The sequence below is a fragment of the Perognathus longimembris genome, chromosome 24, assembly GCF_023159225.1.
Source record: "Perognathus longimembris pacificus isolate PPM17 chromosome 24, ASM2315922v1, whole genome shotgun sequence".
In the NCBI taxonomy this organism is placed as follows: domain Eukaryota; kingdom Metazoa; phylum Chordata; class Mammalia; order Rodentia; family Heteromyidae; genus Perognathus; species Perognathus longimembris.
Window position 1 is genome coordinate 12,976,274 of NC_063184.1, and position 24,676 is coordinate 13,000,949.

The 24,676-nt window shown below is 41.7% G+C and overlaps 1 protein-coding gene across 1 annotated transcript; it reads right to left on the reverse strand.

The window, feature by feature from the left end:
• Positions 1–4,365: 4,365 nt before the first annotated feature.
• On the reverse strand, positions 4,366–22,556 carry Lrit3 (leucine rich repeat, Ig-like and transmembrane domains 3). The gene is made up of 4 exons (XM_048333645.1): positions 22,441–22,556; positions 18,787–19,259; positions 8,074–8,379; positions 4,366–5,595 (listed from the first exon to the last, which is right to left on the reverse strand). The coding sequence occupies exons 1-4, from the start codon at positions 22,554–22,556 to the stop codon at positions 4,439–4,441; spliced, it is 2,052 nt and encodes a 683-aa protein (XP_048189602.1). The 3' UTR covers positions 4,366–4,438.
• Between the last annotated feature and the right edge of the window lie 2,120 nt (positions 22,557–24,676).

Consider the following 24,676-nt stretch of genomic DNA (forward strand, 5'->3'; position numbering starts at 1 on the left):
TGAACACCCAAGTGAAAACACTATTCTCCAGGAGTTCTCTTTGTCATCTTGGCAGCATATGTTAAACAATCATGCATTGTTTTTTGTTTTTTGGTTTTTGGTTTTTTTTTGCCAGTCCTGGGCCTTGGACTCAGGGCCTGAGCACTGTCCCTGGCTTCTTTTTGCTCAAGGCTAGCACTCTGCCACTTGAGTCACAGCGCCACTTCTAGCCATTTTCTGTATATGTGGTGCTGGGGAATCGAACCCAGGGCTTCATGTATACGAGGTAAGTGCTCTTGCCACTAGGCTATATCCCCAGCCCCAAATCATGCATTGTTGTTTGAGCAACAGAGAGACATGGTCACTTCCTTTTGAACGTTTACTCTCCAAAGTATGACCATAGCAAATCTCATTGTAATCATATATCAAGAAGTTGATTTGAACCCCAGGAAAGGACCAGAGCTTCGGCTCATCAAGGAGCAGGCTGCCCTGCATGCTTATTTCAAGAAGCCAAGAATTGGGACACACCCCCTGGACCAGTGCTTTGAAAATAAAAACCTTAGGTGTCTAATTTTGCAAATGTGCAAATTGCTGGCGTGAACTACTCTGCTGAGGGTAGAAGGATAGTAGGATTGGCAGGGGTGTGTGGAGAAGGGTTGAAGTGAGTCCTAAGAAAAGGGAATTCAATGAATGTTGGGTTTCCCCAGGGCTAAGGAAATACTTACTAGGCTGAAGAAAGGGAGCCAGCTGCTGTGTTTGGGAGATTGGCTACTAAATGACATAGATCATGTTTAAACAAATACCAAAAATGCCTGCCTGAAGGAGTCATATTCTAAGAGCTCAAGAGCTCATGTGCAACATTGAATGCTATCTTTTTAAAAATGCTTTTCACTTGAATTGATGTCAAAGTCAATGTTCAGTTGTTGCAACTTCTTCCATGTTAGTCTTCCTTTAACCAGCTAGGGAATCAGAACACTGATGATCATGGAGGCGCTAGTGTTTTGTCTAGCCTGTGTTGAACACATGAAAAATGATCACGAGTGTATATGTTCTGCCAACCTAAACAAAAATGCTTTGATAACATTTCTGTCTCTAGTTCAGAAGACTTGAGCCAAGTTTGTATTTCCTACCTGTGTTTTAGTCACTGACTGAGATCTTTTTCTTCTTTTACCTTAAAAATTTGAAATCATTTCAAATTCACAAGAAACTTAAAAGTAAACACCTAATAAGTGTTTACCAGATTCACCCGTTGCTAAAATTTTGCTGCTTTTTGCTTTAATTTCTCACCTTATATATTTGGAGAACTGACTGCATGCATTAATAATCTGACCATTTGCTTTTCTTCTTTTGCCTTTCTTTTTTTTTTTTTTTTCATGTGTGTATACTGGCACTAGTGCTTGAAGTCAGGGCTTGGATGCCCTCCTTTGCTCAAGGTTGGTGCTCTACCACTTGAACCAAAGCTCCTCTTTCAACTGTTTGGTAGCTAATTAAAAACAAGAGTCTAAGGACTTTTCTTGTCCAGGTTAGCTTTGAGCTGCCATCCTCGGATCTCAGCCTCCTGAGCAGCTAGGATTACAGGCACGCACCACCAGTGGCCATCTCTTACTTTTCAATATTATTCAAGGATCTCCTTACCACATGAATATTGACTTTGCCCTCTTTACATAAGCTCAGTAGCTGAGACATTGCTTAGACCAGGACATTCATTGAATATTGGTAACATACGTTTGCTTAATTGGCTATCCTTACCCCAATTTCCTCCAGTATCTTAGTAATATTTATTACATATTTCCTCTCCAGTCCAAGATAATATTTTACTATTATTATTCAGTCTATGGTTTCCTTTCATCTGAAATGATCTCATAGATTGTTTTTCATGCCAGTACCAGGCCTTCAACTTAGGGCCTTACCCATTCACTTGGCTTTTCTGCTCAAGGATGGTACTGTACCACTTGAGCCATATCTGCCATCTGGCATTTTTGCTGGTTAATTGCAGATACAGTCTCTTGGACTTGCCTGCCCGTATAAGCTTTGAATCATGTTCCTCAGATCTCAGTCTCTGGAAGAGCTAGGATTACAGGGAGCCACTTGTGCCTAGCTTGAAGCCTTTCTTTACTTTTAATGACATAGATCTCTTTAAAGAATAAGCAGCTGAGATCTGAGGACTGAAGTTTGAAGCCAGTCCAGGCAGGCAAGTCCATGAGACTCATATCTCCAATTAACCACTAGAAAACTGAAAGTGGCACTGTGGCTCAAAGTGCTAGAGCTCTAGCCTTGAGTAGAAGAGCTCGGGGACAGTGCCCAGGCCCCAAATTCAAGCCCCACGAACTACAAAAAACAAAAGAGAGGGCTGGGGATATAGCCTAGTGGCAAGAGTGCCTGCCTCGGATACACGAGGCCCTAGGTTCGATTCCCCAGCACCACATATACAGAAAACAGCCAGAAGCGGCGCTGTGGCTCAAGTGGCAGAGTGCTAGCCTTGAGCTGGAAGAAGCCAGGGACAGTGCTCAGGCCCTGAGTCCAAGGCCCAGGACTGGCCAAAAAAAAAAAAAAAAAAGAGAGAGAGAGAGAATTAGCAGTCATCACTTCCTCTTTTTTATTAGCATACATTACTTATACATGTGGGAGGTTTCATTGTGATATTTTCATACATGTAAACAATATATTCCAATCGATCTCACAATCACAGCTCTCCTGGCACTCTCCTTTATCAAGCCTTCCCTTTTTCCTAAAACAATTTCAACAGGTTCTTTTGTTCTGTTTTCATACATGCAAACCATCTACTCTGACCATCTTCTTCCTTATTCACCCTCCTTGTGAGCCCCACCCCTCCCCCTTAGTAACCTCCCCCCAGAGCTCTTTGTCTCCCCCACCCCAGATTAATAAACCCAGATCAATAGTCAGACACAAAAGTTGCACGAATTTCCCACTCTTGTCCCACTTGATTGGTGGATTATCCTGAAGTTGGAATTTCGTTTATACTGACCACACTCTCTCTTAGAGTACGCACTGTAGTTGTGAAGAAGTTTGTTTCTCTTTAAAAAGTTAAAGATTATTTAGGGAGCCTCCTTGCTATGTATTCATGAGCCCAATCCAATTTCCCTCGTGTTTTTAATCTAGGAAAAAATATGTTTGAGCAAGTGAATCACTAAGGCTTTCTTTTTCAAAAATCCTAAAAATGTCCTTATGGGATCTGAAAATGACTTTCAGAGTCCAAAACTAGTTATTTCAAAGGCCTTCTGCTTATCCAGAGAATAATATATGGAAAACAAAACAAAAACAAAGCAACAGTTTAGCTTGTGTTCCTTTGGCTACCTATACATCTTCTGACAAAGTAAAACTTAAAAAAAAAAATAAAACAGGGTAAAGAAAGACAGAGGAAAAGAACAAACATTAAATCATTAAAGAGATGGTTTCTAAATCAGACAGTATTTCAAAAGACCCACAAAATCTCAGTGGGCATGTTAAAATCCAAAGGTAACATTTTTTTTTAGAAATGGTGTATTGTCCTGATGCTCTTTATGCTTATTTTTCTAGTATCTATCTTTATACAAGTGAGAGAAACAAATTAGTAAGCATAGATTCATTTCTCTTTTGCTGGCACTGGGTTTGAACTCAGGGCCTCCTACTTGCTAGTCAAGCACTCCACCACTGAGCCCATGTACACAAGTTTCCAGTACTTTTCTGCACCAGTCATTTTAAAAAAAAAAAATCTCACTTCCTGTCACGACTCATGCCTGAACTGAGATCTACTATGTTAGGCTTCTGGCGAAAGCCAGAATAGCAAGTATGTGCCACAGGCCCAGCATCTTCTGTTAAGATGAAATCTCATAGACTTTCCTGCCTGGCTAGCCTGAAACTACAGTCTTCCCAGTTTCAACCTCCCATCTAACTGAAAATGATAGGCATATTTCACCAGTTCCAGCTTCTTTCACTGAAGTAGGGTCTTGTAGACTTTTCTGCCTGAGCTGATAATCCTCCTGACCCCCACCTTTCTGTGGCTGGAATTACAGAAATAAGCCACCAGGCAGTAGAAGCAAATACCCATAGTGAATGGTATAAAGCACTTTAGACATGATTGAGCATTGGAGTTTACCTTAGTGCACCAATCTTTCTTCACTTCTAAGAAACAAATGCTTTAATGTACAGTTCATTTATAATTATTTTCACATAAATTTATCTTAACTAAAACATTACTCTAAAAATTATTACAGACTTATTAAACACCACCATCCTAAAATGTGTTTGCATGAACACCTCCCATACCACAAACATCAACATTATTTGTCTTTTCAGTTCAGAAGTATCAAAATTAAATACACACACACACACACACACACACACACACACATTGCAAAGCACCTTCCTTGTGATTTTTTACAGGATATAAAAGTCTTTACCAAAGTTATCCAAGAAATTCCTTCATCTCACAGCTCATATGGACCTGCCCTGCCAACCGTTAGCAATAATACTCTGGTCTTGAGCCCTCAGTTTTATTCATCTGCGATTCCACACTCAACCTAGAACAAAGAAGCAACTTTTCTGAATCATCTCTGTGCTTCCGTGTCCAGAGTTCCCCTATACTTTGAGACCTGGGTGAGAGGGTCTCAAATTGGATATAAGTCTCTTTTGCCAAATCCTCTTCCCATGAGGATTCGGATTGACATTGCAGTTTGCAAACTTTATACAGTAAGAAACAAATTAATGGGAAGAGAATAACACAGGCTGTACTGGTCACCACAATGAGGAAAGACCACTGTGAGTCGCCAGCATCTGCTCTGGCTGTGGAAAAGGTGATGCATTGGTCCTTCTGAGCTGGCACTCCTTGTGGAGAGACGCAGGCCACATACTGCCTGCCAGGCTCCAGGCCATCTATGGTTACTTGATTCTTGCTGGAGTCTGCAGTCAGCAGCAGCAGGTCCTTCTCGCCATACTTGGAATACAACACAGTCACCATGGCATTCTGTGTGGTGTTGACACTGGTCCATGCCAGAGTCACGCTCTCTGCCATCTCACTGACCACCCTGAGGTCTTCTATGGTGCCATTTGTCTCCAAAGGCATGGCCTGGTCCAATAATGCCAACTCTTCTTTCTTACTTGCACTGGCCGGAGGAAGCTTACTGCCATTCATGTCCACTCTGGCATTTCTCTTCTCACCTGAGTGCGGCTGAAGGGACAGCCTGCTGGCCCTCATGGTGCTGGCTTTAAGATGAGTTCTTGGAGTTGAGGTGGAAGAAAGAATGGAGAAGGCAGGAGATAAAGGGAAAGAAGCAGGGGAAGACGGAGATGAAGCAGAATTTGAAAAAGAAGCTGAGGCCGCAGAGGAGGAAGAAGGGGAAGAAGAGAACCAGGGCGCTGACAGAGACTTAGGTGGAGACGTGGACTGTCCAGGTCCTGGGGGGTCCTCCTGCTCGGGGTGGTCTCCAGTCCTTCTTTCAGAAACATCTGGGGTTCTGGTAGTTGTGACAACCCCAACCACAGCCACTGTCACCATCGCTTCTGACATCCCAGCCAAATTTTTGGCCTTACAGGCGTAATCCCCAGCGTCCTTGGGAGAAACGCCTGTCAGGCTTATTATGGACCATCTGACGCCTTCCTCAGGTGACTCCTGAATTACTGGAAGAAAACAAGTGCATACTTGGTAAGAAAAAGAGAAAAGTGGAGCTGCTGTGCCAATCTAGAAGGAAATAAGTGTGTCTTACCTGTTTTTCTGTCATGTAAGTCAAGGGAGAAATGGCATTTTGCCAGTCCCTGATGGTGGCTGATGAATCTGCGAATTGTGGGCATGAATCCTAGGACTTGTTTAGTGCTGTGGGGTCCATATGAAGAATTAAACATTGAAGGGGATATACAGATGGAAATCAGGAGATTTGGGTTTTAATAAACTCTGTCTGTCTGCTGGGTGCTATCCCTGAGCTGTTTTGCTCAAGGCTGGCACTCTACTACTTGAGCCACAAATCCACTTCTAGCTTTTTGGTGGTTAATTGGAGATAAAGAGTCTCACAACTTTTGTACCAGGGCTGGCTTTGAGCCAGGATCCTTAAATCTCTGAGGCCTCCTAAGCCTCTACAAGTACTGGTAGAAGCCACTGGTACGTGACATAAATAGGTGACTTTAGACAAGTCAGCTAGCGGCTGCAGAGTTTTTGTGTCTGTATTTGTAGTAGAAGACAAGCTAGAGATCCTGTGGGCCCCTTCCAATCATAGTTGTGAGCTATGAAATGTTTACCATAAGACTTTCCTTGGGTAGTTCTCAAGATGCTTTTTTATTGTAATTACATAAATCTATTCACATGAACAGAAGACTCCTTTTTTTGGCATGGCATCATCATTCATATTCTATATCATTTATTTCCTATTTAACTTAAATAATCTAGTAAATTACATGTTCTTTTGTTTGCAGAATAATATAGCATGTTTGCTTTCTGAAACACAAAAATCTGAAAATACTTCCAGTGTGTCTTAATTTTAAAAGTTTTCTGGAGAGGGGGGAGGGGAGAAATGAGGGAGGAGGTAACAAATTGTACAAGAAATGTACCCATTGCCTTATGTATGAAACTGTAACCCCTCTGGTCATCACTTTTACAATAAATAAGTAATTATTCAAAAAATTAAAATAAAAGCTTTCTGGAGAATAATAACAAAATAATAGATATACAAATAGCCCAAAAGTTAACTCGGTAGCTTAAACTATGGCTATTCACTAGCTGTTCATACAAATATTAAGCCTTATCTTTTTTCATTGTTTTGTTTTTGTTTGTTTGTGTGCGATGGGAATCTCACTATGTAACACGGCTAACCCTAAGTTCAAGACCTGCTACCTCAGCTTCCCGAATGCTAGAATTACAAATATGCTCCATCTCACCCAGCTCTTAACATTTTTTAGCCCATCACTTTTTTTTAACCTTACTTTTAATGTAATTCCTAAGATTTTTAAAATGACATCCCTTTAATCCCCAGAATATCACCGCTGAAGCTAGAACCCAGGCATAACTTGGTCTAAAGAGGATCTGAAAAATCTATGTAACAAATGGCTCTAAAGCTCATACTTTTTGCCCCATAAGGCTTCTATATGGTATATTATTTAAGTAAGAAGTATGAAAACCCCTTATACATTTTTTCGGTGGCTTTACATTTTGAAATGGGCTATATCCAAGGGGACAAGCACAAAGGATGTTACTGAAGCCTCCACCTACAGAAGTTTCTCTGATTTTACCAGGCAACTGTGGGGTCTAACCCCACGGAGGGAGGGTGAAAGAGGAGGAGAAGGAGGAGGAGGAGGAAGGGGAGGAGGAGGAGGAGGAGGAGGAGGAGGAGGAGGAGGAGGAGGAGGAGGAGGAGGAGGAGGAGGAGGAGGAGGAGGAGGAGGAGGAGGAGAAAGAATTTGCCTAGCATGCATAGGCTCTGAGTTGAGCTTCAGCACTGAGGAAAAGGAAAAGAAACTCTCCTCCCCCCTCTCTCTCTCTCTCTTTCTATCTCTCTCTCTCTCTCACACACACACACAATCCCTTAAAATCCAATAATTTTGAGCTGTTTTAATAATTTGGGATGTTAAATTGCCTGTAATCCCAGCTACTCAGGAGGAGGAGGCAAGAAAATTGAAAGTTCTAAGTAAAGCTAAGCAAAGTCATGATGGCCCTATCTCAAAGACATAATAAAAACAAAAAGACTAGGAGTGTAGATCAACTGGTAGAGAGCTTCTATAGTATGTCACAAGATCTAGGTTCAATCCTGAAGGGGGAGGAAGGAGGAAAGAGGAAGGAGGAAAGAGATGGAGGAGGAGGAGAAGTGGGAAGGGAAAATTGGGAACAAAAACAGACATTGTGGCCCAGGCCTATAATCCCAGCTATTTAGGATGCTGAGATCCGGAAGACTGCAGTTCAAAGCAGCCCTGGAAGAAAAGTCCATAAGATGCCATTCCCAAAGTAACCAGCAAAAAGCTAGGCAGATGATGTGACTCAATAGTAGAGCTTCAGCTGAGCAAGCAGACTGTGGGAGTACAAGGGCCTGAGTTCAAAGCCCATAATGGCTTAAAAAAATAATGCACAAAAACATGAAATTAGGTATAGGCTTTTGTAAACCCCATGTCTCATACCTGTATGATTGACTGGCAAGCTGTCAGATCGGGTCCACATGAGCTGTGGGGTGGGGAAGCCGGTGGCATCACACCGAATGAGGACATTACTGCCCAGAGCCGATGTGATTTTGGTGGCCGATGTCATCACCGATGGCTTCAGGCACTGCTCCAACTCTGCTCTCTGAAATAAAATTCCTGTGAGGCGCTCAGGCTCACTACAGATCATCAGTGGGTCAAGCAGCACCACAGCGGGATTGGCAGCCTTCGACAGCTCGATCACTTTGGAAATGTGACAGTCACAGATCCAAGGGTTGTCCTGGAGACCTAAAATGTAAGAGGGAAGAAAGGGTCAGGGCTGAGAATGTGGCTTAGTGGTAGAGTGCTTGCCTAGAATGCATAAAGCCTGGGTTCGATTCCTCAGTACCACTTAAACAAAAAAGCTGGAAGTGCTGCTGTGGTTCAAGTGGTAGAGTGCTAGCCTTGAGGAAAAAGAAGGCAAGGACAGTGCACAGGCCCTGAGTCCAAACTCCAGGAATGGCTCTGTGTGTGTGTGTGTGTGTGTGTGTGTGTGTGTGTGTGTGTGTGTGTTTGCTAACATCTCAGAAGAATCCAAGATGTTGTTTCAGAGTCCTCTGAGACAAGCATCTCTTTTGGGATCCTATTTCCTTATTTATACCAGCCTCACAGGAAGCCCAAGATAGAAAATAATGGAGCTCACAGATTTGTGGTGATGGTTGTGGTGATGACAGCACACTTTTTAGTTTATTTTTATGTTGGGTAACCGAGTGTGGTTAGTGAAATCTAGTATCTGTGCTGAAATCCCAGCTCTAGAAAGTTTCCCAACAGTGGATAGGTGCCTGACAACATGGCTTAGCTTTACCTGCAGAATTTATATAATGGTGATACACACAATTAGCTATGAGCAATGCAATGGAAAAATGCAAATGAAACAAAATGGAGGATGAGATGACAGGAACTCTTAGAGAAAATGTTATAATTAAACCTCTTGATTCACAGATGACCTCAGGCCTGTAGACCAGACCTAGGTATAGGAATTTCAAACAAGCAATGTCAATAAGTACTCAAACCCCGTCTCTACATACAAGCCACTTTCAGTCTATTGAGAGTATATTTGCAATAGTTACTGAGATGGGTTTTGCTGCCATACCTTAACTCAGATCAGGAGAAAAGCTTTGGCACCTCTATCTCCTCCTTGAGTTTGTCTTTGTTCAAAGCCCTTCTCTCCACAGTCCTTGCATTCCAGGAAAAACAGGATGCTTAGATAATACCTTTATTTATTATTTCCCAGTCCTGGGGCTTGGACTCAGGGCCTGAGCACTCACTGTCCCTGGCTTCTTTTTGCTTAAGGCTAGCACTCTACCACTTGAGCCACAGCACCACTTCTGGCTTTTTCCATATATGTGGTGCTGAGGAATCGAACCAAGGGCTTCATGCATGCAAGGCAAGCACTCTACCGCTAAGCCATATCCTCAGCCCCAGATAGCATCTTTATGACAAGGGACTGAGCCCCCTTAGGAACAGCAGGATGGACCCCTCCACATTAGGATCATCACCAATAATAACATGAGGCTGCACCCTGGAGCTGGAGAAATCACCTCTTGGAAACAAGGTAGCTCTTTGAGAGTGAAGACAGCGATAACAATTACTGGGAAACCTAGAAGAATCAGAACCGCAATAATGACCCACTAAACTATGTCTGTAACTGGGACACTAATGAACCTTTACTCACTCTATTCTTCTTCTGTTTTAAACCTAATGCTGTTTGTACCTCAAAGCTGAAGATGCTGTCTTCCCTGGCATCATAGCATACTTTAAAAAAAAAATCTCTTTTCTTGGGCTGGGGATATGGCCTAGTGGCAAGAGAGCTTGCCTCGTATACATGAGGCCCTGGGTTCAATTCCCCAGCACCACATATATAGAAAACGGCCAGAAGTGGCGCTGTGGCTCAAGTGGCAGAGTGCTAGCCTTGAGCAAAAGGAAGCCAGGGACAGTGCTCAGGCCCTGAGTTCAAGGCCCAGGACTGTTCCAAAAAAAAAAATCTCTTTTCTCTGCCATATTCCTTTCTAGTAAACATTCCAATCACTTTCACCATGTCTTGCCTAAATTCTTCTCTCACAGGTCACAAAGACTGAGTGGATAGTTGTGCTGACTTTCTAGTTAACAATGGCAGTAACAGAATGATGGGGAGAGATGACACAGGCCAAGATATATCATACTCATAAATTAACCTGTTGAATTGGAACCTATTTATACAGCAATTTACAACTAACTGAAAAGTAGAGAATTAAGAAAAACAATAGCAGTAATTCTTTCATAGATTTGTATGACATGTGTATGACATGTGAATACTGTATCCCTTTCTAAATAATGGCTGGTTTATGATTTTTAAAAAATCTCTGCAGGGCTGGGAACATGGCCCAGTGGCAAGAGCGCTTCCCTCCTACACATAAAGCTCTCGGTTCTATTCCCCAGCACCACATATATAGAAAATGGCCAGAAGGGGCGCTGTGGCTCAGGTGGCAGAGTGCTAGCCTTGAGCGGGAAGAAGCCAGGGACAGTGCTCAGGCCCTGAGTCCAAGGCCCAGGACTGGCCCCCAAAAAAAAAAATCTCTGCAAACTTATAACCATTCTTGCTAAGCATAATACTGAAAACCTATTGTTAATATTCATGGTTTAAAATTCTGGTTAAGGACCTTTTACCCAGAGAAAAGAATATTTGCTACACATTACTGACTTTCTTCTTCCTGTTAATAAAGCAATAAAGCTTATACAATCAGCACCTCTACTGTAAACAGAAGCACATATGTAATGGTGTCATGTGACCTGAGAAGTGGGAAAATGCCTAAAATAATGAAATAGACACTTAAAATTCCTAGACACTATACTAGGTCTTAGCTCACTATTGTAAATTAATATTTTAAAAACCTGATATGTGAAGACAAGATGTACGGAAATGAGAAACCAATAGGTAATGACATCTTCACAAAATTCGTCTAACTATCTAGATATGGTTCTCTGTGGCCTTGAAGCTGCTAGTGAGCCTGCTTTCTCATCTGTAAGGTGAGAAAGATGGGTAAACTGCAAAGCTTGCTGTAGCCATAATATTCTGTCAGTCTATAAAATAAAAACAGTTGCCAAGTGCCAGGGCCAATATCTGTAATCATAGCTACTCAGAACACGAACATATGAAGGATCTTTCTTCAAAGCCAGCCCAGGCAGAGAAGTTTGATAGACTCTATCTTCAAAATAATCAGCATGAAGCTGGACTGGAGGCATGGCACACATAATAGAGTGCCAGCCAAGCAAGCTGAGCAAGCATGAAGCCCTAAGTTTCAACTCTGGTACCAGAAAAATAAAATTTTAAAAAAGGTAACTAGGAAAAAGCTGGAAGGAGAAGTGTGGCTGAAATGGTAGAGCCTTGAGCATAAAAGGCTGAGAGAGGCCCTGAGTTCAAGCTCACCCCAAGGGCAGCACAAGAAGAAAATACAGTGCAGAATGAAAGGAAGCCCACATATACTCACCAGATAGGCACAAACTAGAAAATAGCATGGAGAATTGTCCCACAACACCACAAAATGTCCACCTTGTGCACTGAAGTTGATCAGGGTAGCCATTATGGAAAACAGTATGGCAATTTCTGAAGAAATTAAAAATAGAACTACTATATAAAATTAAACAATATAAAGATGGGAAAAACAAGGCTTAGGAAGTTTAAGGAAACTATCCAAGATCACACCGTTGAGCAGCCAGCATTTAAACGTAAGTATCCTGATCTCAGAGCACTTAGCAAGCTACTGTGCCATGAGCTATACCATGCCATTGTGCCACCTCAGGTGGATAGTGAGATTGCTCTGATTTCACTCCAGAAAGGAAAGAAGAATATAGAGATTACCATCCCGACTCTGTCACGCACAGTCCTGACTAATCCCACACTCTTCGCTTCTAAATCTAATGCTTCTCTCTACCTAAATTCTTTATCATCTAAAGACATTTACAAGTCACAAGTGACAGTGATAAATACTATTATCTACAAAAAAGTCATTGCAGCAGAAACCTGCAATATAAATGTCTACAGAGTTAATGTAACATTGTTTCCTTCATACTTTGAAACTATCATAAAAATTTGTTAACCACAAAACAAAGTTATTTTTTAAATGTGCTCCAACTACTCACACCGAAAAGTGATGCAAATCCAGAATAAAGATTTTTTAAATTTCTCTCTCAAGAAAGAGGAAAGCCTATTATGCTTGTTTTGAAATAACTAAGGTCAATGGTACAAGTTTTAAAACCAGAACAAAAATAGACATCCAAATACTGAATACATTCACTAAGGTGTTTTCTTCTGGGGACAAAGGTACAAGAGCTTGGAAAAGTTAAACTATTACTAGTATTGCATTCCCTCAAGGCAATCCACCAACCACAGTCATAATAATTTGCATTAATTTATTTACTTTATATAACTCTTCCTGATGGGACCGGTGAGCTTTGCTGTATCCCTTTCTTTTTGTTTTGTCTTGTTTTTTGCCAGTCCTGGGGCTTGAACTCAGGGCCTAAGCACTGTCTCTGACTGTTGGGGTCCATCTTTCTTGCCTTGATGGAAGGGTTGGGGGCCACAATGTTGGGGTTTTTTTTCCCCTCCCAGCTGGGACTCTTCCTTCTTTCTTTCCACCCTCCTTTCGTCCTCTCCCCTAACCCTCGGCCTGCAGGTAAGTTAGAGTGGGACGTGGGGGTCGCTCCGACCTGACGAGCACGTGATCTGCCGTAGATGTGTGATCGCCTGCAACGAACACATGCAACGGCACCAGCTTCTTAGAGCGAACTGACTTTATTGAGATAAGGACAAGGGGAGATGATTCCGAGGGAGGGGTTTGGCCAGGATGTCGATAGGCTGAAAGGTATCACCTGACCCCCAAGGGCTAACGTCACTCAAGCGCACCGGGCTGGCTAGAAGGTTGGTGGCTGTTTGCCCAACCGGTTCCTCACAACTACGGCAGATCACGTGCTCATCAGGTCGGAGCGACCCCCACGTCCCACTCTAACTTACCTGCAGGCCGAGGGTTAGGGGAGAGGACGAAAGGAGGGTGGAAAGAAAGAAGGAAGAGTCCGAGCCAGGAGGGGAAAAAAACCCCAACATCTGACTGCTTTTTGCTAAAGGCTAGCACTCTATCACTTGAGCCACAGCACCACTTCCAGCTTTTTCTATATATGCAGTGCTGAGGATTCGAACCCAGGGCTTCATGTATACGAGGCGAGCACTTTACCACTAGGCCATATTCCCAGCCCGAAATTTTAACTGCAATTCTTTTTTTTTTTTTTTTTTTTGCCTGACCTGGGCTTTGAACTCAGGGCCTCTTTTTTGCTCAAGGCTAGCACTCTACCACTTGAGCCACAATGCCACTTCTATCCCTTTCTAAAAGAAGACTATAGTATTTATCATTCGTCAGCATAGTTACATTACATTGCTATTTACCTGTGTAGGTATGAAAGTCAGCAGTAAACTTTTTCATTTTTTAATATTTTATTTTCCATTTACATCATATAAGGTGGTTTCATTTGACATATCAATGATGCATACAGTGGCACGGTATCTGATACACACCCTCTGTCACTTTTCCTTCTTTAGCAACAACAAATTCTTCTAATTTGTCAGTTGTGGGGCTTGAACGTGGGGCCTGCGGTGTGGGCACTGTCCCTGAGCATTTCTGCTCAAGGTTAGTACTCTACCACTTTGAGGCACAATGCCACTTCTGGTTTTCTGGTATTTAATTGTAGATAAGAGTCTTTCCTGCCCAGGCTGGCTTTGAACTGTGATACTCAGATCTCAGCCTCCTGAGTAGCTAAGATTGCTGGCCAAAGCCACCTGCACCTGGCTAACAAACTGCTCTGTGGGAGAGAGCAGAATTTAGTGATTGGATGGAGAAAGTCTTTAACAAATGGTGCTGGAACCCCTGACACATCTCTGGAACAACATAAACCTCAGGTCCCATCTTGTACTATTTTCAAAGACTAGTCTGAGATGGGCTAGCGTCATAAGCAGAAAAGCTAAGAATATAACTGAATATTAAGGATGTATTAAGCACTAACTGAAGAAAAAAATGAAGCACTAACTGTAAGAGAAAAAAAATTAATATATCAAATGTCGCAAAAAAAGTCCCTGAAAAAAATGGATAAATGAGTCAGCCTTAGAGAAAAGATTTATAATGCAAATCACTGAAAAACAACTTCCACAAACTCGTTTTAACAAAGACAAATATGCTAAAAGTAAGGCCAAAAACTTGAACAAATATTTCATGAAGGATGATACCTAAGTGGCCAACACCATTAGTCATCAGGGAAATGAGTACCAAAATCACAATGTGGCACTGCTCCCTTGGTTGCCACAGAATAGCTGAAATATAAAAGACTGACCTCATGAAGTGATGGAGAGGATACAGACTAACCAGACTGTGCCAGAGAGGGAAGCATGATATTAGACAATCCCAGTGGAATACTGGCATGTTCCTTAAAAATTATAATTACAGCTATCCTGCAACACAGCAATGTCAATCCTACAGATTAATACAAGAGTAAGTGAAGACACACACCACATAAAGCTTTGTAAAAGAACGTTAATAAAAGGGTGGGGGAATGTGGCTTAGTGGTAGAGTGCTTGCCTAGAATGTATGAAGCCATGGGTTCGATTCCTCAGCACCACATAAACAGAAAAATCTGGAAGTGGTGCTGTGGCTCAAAAGGTAGAGTGTTTGCCTTGAGCAAAAGCAGCTCAGGGACAGGGCTCAGGCCCTGAGTTCAAGCCCCAGGACTGACCAAAGAAATATGTTAATTTTAAAAAGTCTGGAAACAGCCCCCAAGTCTAATAACAGAAAGCATGAACAATTAGTCCCTTCACACAGTAGAGTAGAATTCTGCAGTAAGCAATCATCCATCAAAATGGGTCCACTTGGAAACATACTGCAAATGAAAGAGGCCTAGCACAAGAGTGCATGTGTGATTCTATTTCTATGGCTTTCTAGAGCAGATAAAATCAACCCATGGCAAAGCAGAAAAAATGGTCAGATGGCGTGAGAGGGGACTGGCCAGAAGATGTTCAGGGCAATTTTCTGGGGTGATGAAATGTTATATATCTTGATGAGGGTGTGGACGACTTGGAGATACACACTGATCAGAAGTTACAAAATCTATAAGCAATAGGCAACACATGTCATAGTCCCTCAATTAAAAACCAAGTCTTAAAGCTAGGTACCAGTAGCCCATGGCTATAATCCTAGCTATTCAGGAAGCTGAGAGGTGGATGATCAAGGTTTAAAGCCATCCAGGACAGAAAAGTCCTTGCTTGAGACTCCATCTCCAATTAACCAAAAAGACAGATTGGAGGTGTTATTCAAGTGATAGAGCACCAGCTATGAGCAGGAAAGCCAAGCAAGAGTATGAGATCCTGAGTTCAAGCCTCAGTATCAGTAAATATTAATAAGCCACTGCCAGGCACCAGTGGCTCACCCCTTTAATCTTAGCTACTCAGGAGGCTGAGACCTGAGGATCCTGATTCAAAGCCAACCCAGGCAGAAACATCCATGAGACTTTTATCTCTAATTAATCACCAAAAAAGCCGGAAGTAGAGTTGTGGCTCACGTTGGTAGAGTGCTAGTGTTGAGCAAAAGAAGATCAGGGACAGAACCAAGATCCCGAGTTCAAGCCCCAGGACTGGCACACACACACACACACACACACACACACACACACACACACACAATGCTACCTCTGTGATAATATTTCCAGGCCTGCCTTTTAGGGTTGCTGTAGGGCTGAGACACACTTAGGAGGTCCTCCAGAGAGTTGCTAGGAAGGCAGAAGCCTTTCCTATGTGGATTTGTCTCCAGAGGTCTAGCAAAGGGCAAGGCATATTGACAGACGTGGAGAAATGTTTGCTGAAATGAATTAATGTCATCTTAGAAATTCTGTGGAAATACTTAGGCTGCCAGTGACATTCAGATACTTTCCACTGTGAATACTACAGCCCATGTTTACAACTGAGCAAACTTAAAAAATTATAAAAGCATTTCAGGCTGTCTTCTGTGCAGCCTTTCCACCAAGATAAACAGTGGCCGGCCTTACAGAGAGGCCTGTGTAAATACTGCTTCTTCAGAAAAAAAAAAAAAAAAAACCATGGAAATTTACCTGAATTACTGATGAAAAGCTGAGTGTCAGAGGCTTTTTTTTTTTTTTTTCCAATCCTGGGCCTTGGACTCAGGGCCTGAGCACTGTCCCTGGCTTCTTTTTGCTCAAGGCTAGCACTCTGCCACTTGAGCCACAGCTCCACTTCTGGCGTTTTCTATATATGTGGTGCTGGGGAATCAAACTCAGGGCTTCATGTATGCGAGGTAAGCACTCTTGCCACTAGGCCATATCCCCAACCCTGTCAGAGTTAATTTAAATGTTTACTTGGAAGATACTAACTTATGCTTATTATGGATATAGTAAAGGATGGTTTTAGCTAAATTGATATTTTTACTCATATAGAGGAAAAGGAGTAATGGAAAAGCTTATCCTTGAGGTTTTGTTTTTTTCTTTTATATACATGATTTTAAGAGGAGAGTCAAACAGGGCACTAGTGGCTCATACCTGTCATCCTAGCTACTCAGAAGGCTGAGATCTGAGGATCACAGTTTGAAGCCAGCCCCAGATAGAAAAATCCCTACGAAACTCTTATCTCCAATAAACAACTCCAAAAAAAGTCAGAAGTGGTGCTGTGGCCCAAGTGGTAGAGAGCTAGCCATGAGCACCAAAGCTCAAGGATAGGACCCAGTCCCTGAGTTCAAGTCCCAGTAAATACGTACGTACGTACATACATACATACATACATACATACATACATACATACATCATAGAGTAGTCTTTCTTTATGAGATGCCTAGGCTCTATCACTATATGACGGTGATGACTTGATTTAAAAGCACACACTCAGAGGCTGAGCCTCATTGTATACCCCTAATGATCTATTAACAAGATGGAGCTAGGTCTGCACTCCATTTTTCCAGATTTCTGTGTGTGATACCTCTCATTCCCCTTTCATAATGCAGCAAACACAGTTCAACCCTTGGTATCTGCAGGTGTATGGTTCAAGGAGACCACCACCGGAGAAAAGCCACAAAAGGCTCAGGACGTGTAGAGTTCAGATGCCTGGTTTGTGTTTTCTATAATACTCCCAAATTCTGCTAACGGCATGCTCACTTTCAACACATCTCCGAGTTGTACTTCATCAGTTAAACTAGTCACATTCACTTTGATCTCACTTTGGGGATCACCATTTGTTAATTTGGAGACAAATTTTTCCTCATATTAAAGGCAGGGAAACATTTCTTTTTGCTCACACAATGAAATACAGGTGACAACAGCAGAGCCTGACTGAGAACCTCTCTGAATCAACTGATGATGCAGAAATTTAAATTTCTGCTTCTAAATTTTCTTTTCACTTTTATTGATTTATCGACCAATCTTAGTGAAAATTGCACCTAATGAATCTGTTGATAAGGCAGCTTACAGTATCTTGTTTATGATCATTATTATCAGTATAAAAGTAAGGCATAAATACTGCAGAACATTTTCCAGTAAGAAAAATGAAAAGATGTCCAACATCCAAAAAAGATAATAAAACAGGTAGTAAATTTCATTTTATTTATTTTTTTATATTTTTGTTGTTTATGGGGCTTGCACTCAGGGCCTGGGTGCTGTCTCTGAGCTTCTTTTGCTCAAATCTGGCACTTGGAGCCACAGTATCATGTCTGGTTTTCTGGTAATTAATTGGAGATAAGAGTCTCATGGACTTTCCTGCCAGGGCTGGCTTCGAAACTTGATCCTACTGGTATCCAGCTAGCTAGTGTATTTTTCATTCTGCTTCTTTTGCATATCTTAAAGTAGTTAGGGAAGTAGCTACATTTGCCTGTAATCCTAATCAGAAAGCTGGGACCTAGAGGATCATAGTTCAAAGTCAGCCTGAGCAGAAAAATCTGTAAAACTCTACTTCTAATACTCTGTCTCCAATTAACCAGCAAAAGCCAGACTGAAGGTATGGCTCAGGTGGTAGAGCATCAGCCTTGAACAAGAAAGTAGACCATGAGTGAGAGGCCTTCAGTTTAAGCCTCAGTATTGGCACAACAGAATAACAAAACCCAGTTCCCACTCCTAAAGAAACTTCTGGCAGGTTAAAGGTAAACAGACTAGTGTGTGGAGTGTGCAGATGGTGGAAGTTGAGCCCAGAGTAGGCCAGGGTGGTGACTTCTGTCTCTCAGCTTCCACTGAGAACAATGCATGCCCTGGGTTTGTGAAGCTCCGCCCCACCCTCCCACATTTGCTTATGCACAAGCATCTGCTCTCGCGCAAGCACACCATCCTTCTATCTGACATTGGGGATACAGAGTCACTAGCAAGGTGCAAATTCAGGGTTGAGCAGGTACTTCAATGGTTGAGTATTTCAGCATGTATAAAAGTTCCCAACAGGAAGGAAGGGAGGGAGAGAGGGAGGGAGGGAGGAAGGGAGGAAGGGAGGAAGGGAGGAAGGGAGGAAGGGAGGAAGGGAGGAAGGAAGGAAGGAAGGAAGGAAGGAAGGAAGGAAGGAAGGAAGGAAGGAAGGAAGGAAGGAAGGAAGGAAGGAAGGAAGGAAGGAAGGAACTAAAAGACCAGACAACTGAAAAGGTCAGAGTCTTGGAAACTTACCAAGAATAATCCTTCTTGGTGCCAGGTCTGTGCTTCTGGAAGGTACCAGAGCTAAGTGGGACCAGCTGTCGAGGAACTCTGATGGCAATGTGGTCAGCCTGTTGCTTGATAAATCCAAGTAGGCGAGGTTCTTCAGATAGCGGGTCACCTCGCTTGGCACACTGGCTATCCTGTTATTATGCAAATCCAGCGTCCTCAGATGGGGCATGTCCCCCAGAGAAACCCAGGGGAAGGCAGCCAGAGAATTCCCAGCCAAGCGCAGCTCATGCAGCTGCCTTAGGTTGTAGAAGCTGCTGGGCTCGACGCTGGCCACGGCGTTGTAGGTCAGCCAGAGGTACCGGAGCTCCACCAGGTAATAGAAGGCCTCGGCCGGAATCCTACGGACTACTGTCTTCTCTATGCGAAGCTTCACAGTGTCCACGGGGAAGTTCATAGGGACTTCATTCATATCCTGGTCATTACATAGCACTGACCTAGTGTCACAAGAGCAATGCAGGGAGACCCACTTTCCAAGACCCATTGGGGGGAAAAACAAGAATCCCTTGTTTGAAACACATTTGATTTTTCATTCTCTAATGGTTTTCTCCCAAATAGGTGCTCTGTCTAATAAATTAATAATGCGATGTGACTAACATGTTTGTTATCATTATCATGACTGAAATAATTACTAGGTTGAACCGTGTATTACAATAAAATGGTCAAATCTCAGTCATTTCATGGGATTATCAACTTGGTATGTATAGAGCTCTTTCCATATCAGGTTGGTGTGACACAAGTCATATCCATGACTATATTAATCACACCTCAACAGCCCTAAGATGAGTGGCAAAAGTACTAGCTCAGCTCAATGGTAAAACATCAGTCTGGCAAGAACAAGGCTCTGAGTTCAAACCTCAGGACTGAAACAAATAAGCAAAAACGCATCCGCTCTACAGTCAGGCTGCTCTTGATTGAGCTCTGAACTTTGTTCCCTCTCCAGTGAGCAGGAAACCAGGGAAAGCCATTTCCTACACTGCAGGTGGCACTTCCCCACGGGACACCATTAAGCCGGTTACTTCATTAAAAATATATATATATTTACTTATTTATTATCTGAAAGTAGCTATACAAAGGGGTTTCATTTCCCTGTGTCGGTTTGCGAGTACAATGCATTTTGTGTAGCAAATAGAGAGAGAAGGCATGGGCGAATGGAGTAGAACTTTGCCATGTACATGTGTGGAAATGGAACTAGGCAAATTGAGGAGAAAGGTGGGGTTGGGAAGGGGTGACTTTGCTGAAAATGTTGGTTACTTTAAATGAATGGAAAATTCCACACCATCCTATCAATATGTTCATCAGTACGTGTTGATGCTATTACCAACAAGTTCAGTTTTACTAATGTTTGGTGACTTCACACACAGTTAGTGGGTGATACAGCGACTTTTCAAACCCACTTCCACTTTGAAGTATATCTCCTTCAGAAATGGACTATGGTTAAAAAAAAAAAAAGCCCTTGTTAAATGTCATAAGTTGATTCTTTTTAAGAGGCTCCCTTTACAAAATACATTGTACTCATGAACTGGCACACCGAATTGAAACCCCTTTGTACCAAACCATAAAGATAATAAATATAGATAGACAAAAATTAAAATGAGGATTTTTTTTTATTGGGGGGAAAAAGCAAGAATTCACACTAGACATTTAAAGCTCAACTTTGATTTAACAGAACTTGTGCATTGCTTTCTGCCTAAGGAAGAAACCAGAAATTGAATGCATTTCTCTGGTCTTCACTAATTGAAGTGGCCTTGAACTAGTCACATGCTGATTGTTGGGGGCATATGGCCCACAGGCATAGAAAAACAAGTCTGTCTCACATGAGGGCTGAAAGTATGAGGAATCTGAGAAGTTAGATTCATTTTAGCCTGCGAGGAGATTAGATTATACCTTTCATACCCACTTCAATTGTTGGAAAGGAACCATAAGCAATTTTTCAAAATATCATCTAAACGATGGTATGCACATGACATAGTTGGTAAATCACAAGATGTCCACTCAATAAGACATAGCACCTTGATTCAGTGCCTTTTAAGTTGACCCATAATGTAAATAGAGGTGAAAAGCATAAAGCTCCGCGGTCCTAATATGACTATCTTGTTCCTGTCAGTTTCCAGGAAGACCCTGTGGTATTATTGAGATTTTCTGGGGATATGCTTCATCTCCAACTTACAGCACAAATTTCAGTGCTACTACATACCTGAATGAAAGTGCCATCTACCCACTAAATAAGCTTTCCAGGGTGCTATACTATAAAAACCCTGATCAACACAGTCTTTACAACCTATACAACTCTGCAACCTAAGACGAGTCATCTTGTCTGTGTTCAGTTTCATCACCTTGCTTGTGAAATGACAGGAATTGAGCTATATTAGTTCTAGGGTTCTTACTGTGCATGGTATTTTATACTTGTTATTTTAAAAAATCAATAAATGATGGGGATATTATAGAGAAGAAAACATTTCTAGTAGTTTTCCCAGAAATAACTCTGGTCTGGTTACTAATTATTACACATCCCTGGACAAATAAGTATTTAATGTGTGTTCTTTTCATTATCTTTAACGTCCCATAATCATCTCAAAAAAGATACCAAGAATTGTCCTGGTAAAGCTTATACAATAACAAGCCTAGCTACTCACAAATAAATTTTAATTGTTATTGTTATTATTATGATGATGACGATGATGATATATTGGCTGGGCTTGAGGTCAAACCCAGTGCCTCATATATGCTAGGCAAATGTTCTAGAACTGAACTACACTCCATCCTTAATAGCTATTATGTGTTGAAAATTGTGGTATTCTTTTATTAAGGTGAACAACTCTCAGTTTACTTCTACTAGTTAAGACACAGATAATCTGACTTTGTAATTAAATAACCTCTTAAAAACATCAAGATCTACTGTGTTTAGCTGTTATGCATTCACTTTTGCATTTAACTTACATTTAAATGTATTTATGTATATTATAAACAAATTACTATGCTTACAAGGCAGGTTGGTGATAAAGTAATGTGGAGATTAAGTAATTCCTAGGAGGCCCTGTAGTGTCTAAACAGATGGCCCAATGTCTTCACTTTTTAAATTCCATAAGCTAAAATGAGAAATTCCAGTTGCCAGCCTCCCTAACCTCACTCGTGTGATCTTCCTTTCCATTGTCCAGCTGCTGGCACAAATAACTCACAGATGAAATGAGACCGGAGTCAGATGCTGGGAACGCTGCCAGCAGCTCCGTCCTTCTAGCAGGTCCTGCCCAGCTGTCCTGTTGGGCTTTCTATAAGTACAGCCTGAGCAGGGTACACACATTGAAAATAGCCTGACTTCCTGCAAGAGATGCTTCCTGAATGTGAGTGTAATGGGTATTTTCATAATACAGAGTGTGTTTTGGAAGTTCAGTTAACTTGTGAGTCTTTTGAGAAGCAAATGGCTTAAAACAGAAGTGATGAAGCAAACAATGGGCAGCCATGTTTGTCTACAGCACATCTTGATCAAGCCTCCTCATCTCTGATTTGTGACAATCAAGCAATTTTCTTTCAAAGTAAGGCTACATTATTTGGGTCCGTTTTTTTCTTTTCTTTTTAAAACTGGAATAATTAGAACACATAGGAAGGAGAAGAGCATACCTTGATCCTGAGCCGTCATTTCTGCCATGATAATCGCAAGTACACTGAGATGGACACGAACAGCTTGCTCCTTCCAGAAAGCTAAGCACCACATAGACACATGCAAAGAGTAGCATGGCTCTTCCCAGAGGTGATTAGAACAAAAGGTAAAAAGCCGAACCCTGAGCATTCAGAAACTGGTGTTCCAGCAAGGCCAGCCGTCATTTAGTAACGGCAGATTACACAGGATTAGCTGAGATCTGAGTTACTTAACCTTCAAGTGTATTTTCCCCAGGGATCAATCAGCCAGGCTCTTGAATATGTCTCAGCAAAGCAAGGCATTCTAAGGAAAATGAAAAAATCAAACCAGCTAGATTTGCAAAGCAACACTATTAAGACCCTTGCCTGTGGGTGTCATTATCACTACACCTTAAAAAAATGTACTTGATGTTAAAAAGAGCCCAGTGTCTTGGAAGAAAGCAGAAAATCCTCTGTCTTATTTGTGTGTCCACTGTATTATCTTTGTTTGGTGTTTGAGTTTTGTGTTTGTTTCATTTGTGTTGGTTGTTTGGTTGTTTCAGTGCTGGGATTGAACTCCAGTACTTGTTTACTTGTTACAGAGAGAGAGAGAGAGAGAGAGAGAGAGAGAGAGAGAGAGAGAGAGAACCATGTTGTTTTCCTGTCATTTTTGAGGTAGAGTTTCATTGCTAACTTTGTCCAGGCAGGCTTGGAACTCAGTCTGTCTGATGCTGCCTCCCAAGTAGCTGGAATTACAGGTACCTACCACTGTGCCAAGCTCTTTTTTTTTTTTTGCACTCTTTGCTTATGGCTTTTTATAACAGTTTTATGACATTTATTTTAAAGGTAGAAAAATAAGACATACAACTGATTTTTTTAATAGAGTTGCCATATACTAGTAATCTCTAGAAGCAAAGTGAACTAAATTCAGATCATAGGAATTTAAGAAAACCTCTTCAATGCCAGGCACTGGTGGCTTCATGCCTATAATCCTAGCTATTTAGAAGGCCGAGACTTGGGGATTGGGGTTCAAAGCCAGCCCAGGCAAGAAAGCCCAGGAGACATTTATCTCCAATTAATTACCAAGAAGCTGGAGTAGAGCTGTGGCTCAAGTGGTAAAATGCTAGCCTGAGTAGGAAAAAAAGCTGAGACAATGCTCAGGCCCTGAATTCAAGCAGGAGAAGGGGGAGGGGGAGGGGGGGAGGAGGGGGAGGAGGGGGGAGGAGGAGGGGGAGGGGGGAGGGGGAGGAGGAAGACCTGTACAACCCCTTAATAATAACAATAAAATTATAGTCTTTTAAGTTAAGGTGTTGGTTGCAGTGGAGAAATGAAATGCACAGGGTAAAAACTAAACTAGTAGACTGTCATAGCATTTTAATTGCATAAATATAAGGAATTGTATGTAGAAACCCAATACCAAGATTTCACTTAATATGCAGTCAACTGTGTTGAGACAATGTATTTTTGTCAGCCGACATTAGTTGTAGAAGGGTGGTTTCCCTGTGACATTTCCACGTGTGTGTACAATGTGCCCCAACCAGCCTCGCCCCTTCTACTGCTTTCTCTTATGTCCATTTTTAAAACAATTAGAACAGGTTCCATTGTTTGTTTTCACACTTACAAATTATTTTGACCATATTTGTCCTCTTGGTCCTAGCCTTTCTCCTAGCCTTCCTCTTAGCTTCCCTAGAGCCTGCTTTACTTAGGGAGACTGCTTATGAAGAAAGCAAAAGCAGACAAGAAAACATGATATGCAAAGATCCACAGCCTAAAAGAAATGTGCAATGAAATGACTTCATGTTCCAATGTTTAACCAGAGTTTAAAAATACAGTGGTACAATATTATGAGCAGGAGAGCAAGGCAAACACTGCACTTACACACACTCAGTCCAGTTTAAGTGAGTTCAGTCTTTTCCTATAGCATACTAATGATGGTAACATATTGTTTTTACATTTGCATCCAATAACCCTAATCTGCTAAAAAAAAAAAAAAAACAACTATGGTTTCCCTCATAGGGAATAATTATCACAGGTTTAGGCTAGTCACAGCAGAGGATCACAAGAGCCCAATAGCTATTCCCTTATGAACACATAAGATGATGCTAAGTGAAATGAACTCCATGTTATGGAAACAAGTGTTATATCACTGTGTAATTACTTTCAAAATGCCATTAAAAAACCATAGCTATTTTTGTTGATGATCCTCTTATCCCCTTCCTCTGGTTGTCCCCGCGCTATC

Coding starts and splice junctions, on each gene's coding strand:
- Lrit3 (XM_048333645.1), bottom strand. CDS start 22,556: ATGCTACTCTTTGCATGTGTCTATGTGGTGCTTAGCTTTCTGGAAGGA. Junction 19,260..22,440: donor AATGACGGCTCAGGATCAAG/GTATGCTCTTCT, acceptor TTGTGACACTAG/GTCAGTGCTATGTAATGACC. Junction 8,380..18,786: donor ACCAAGAAGGATTATTCTTG/GTAAGTTTCCAA, acceptor CTTACATTTTAG/GTCTCCAGGACAACCCTTGG.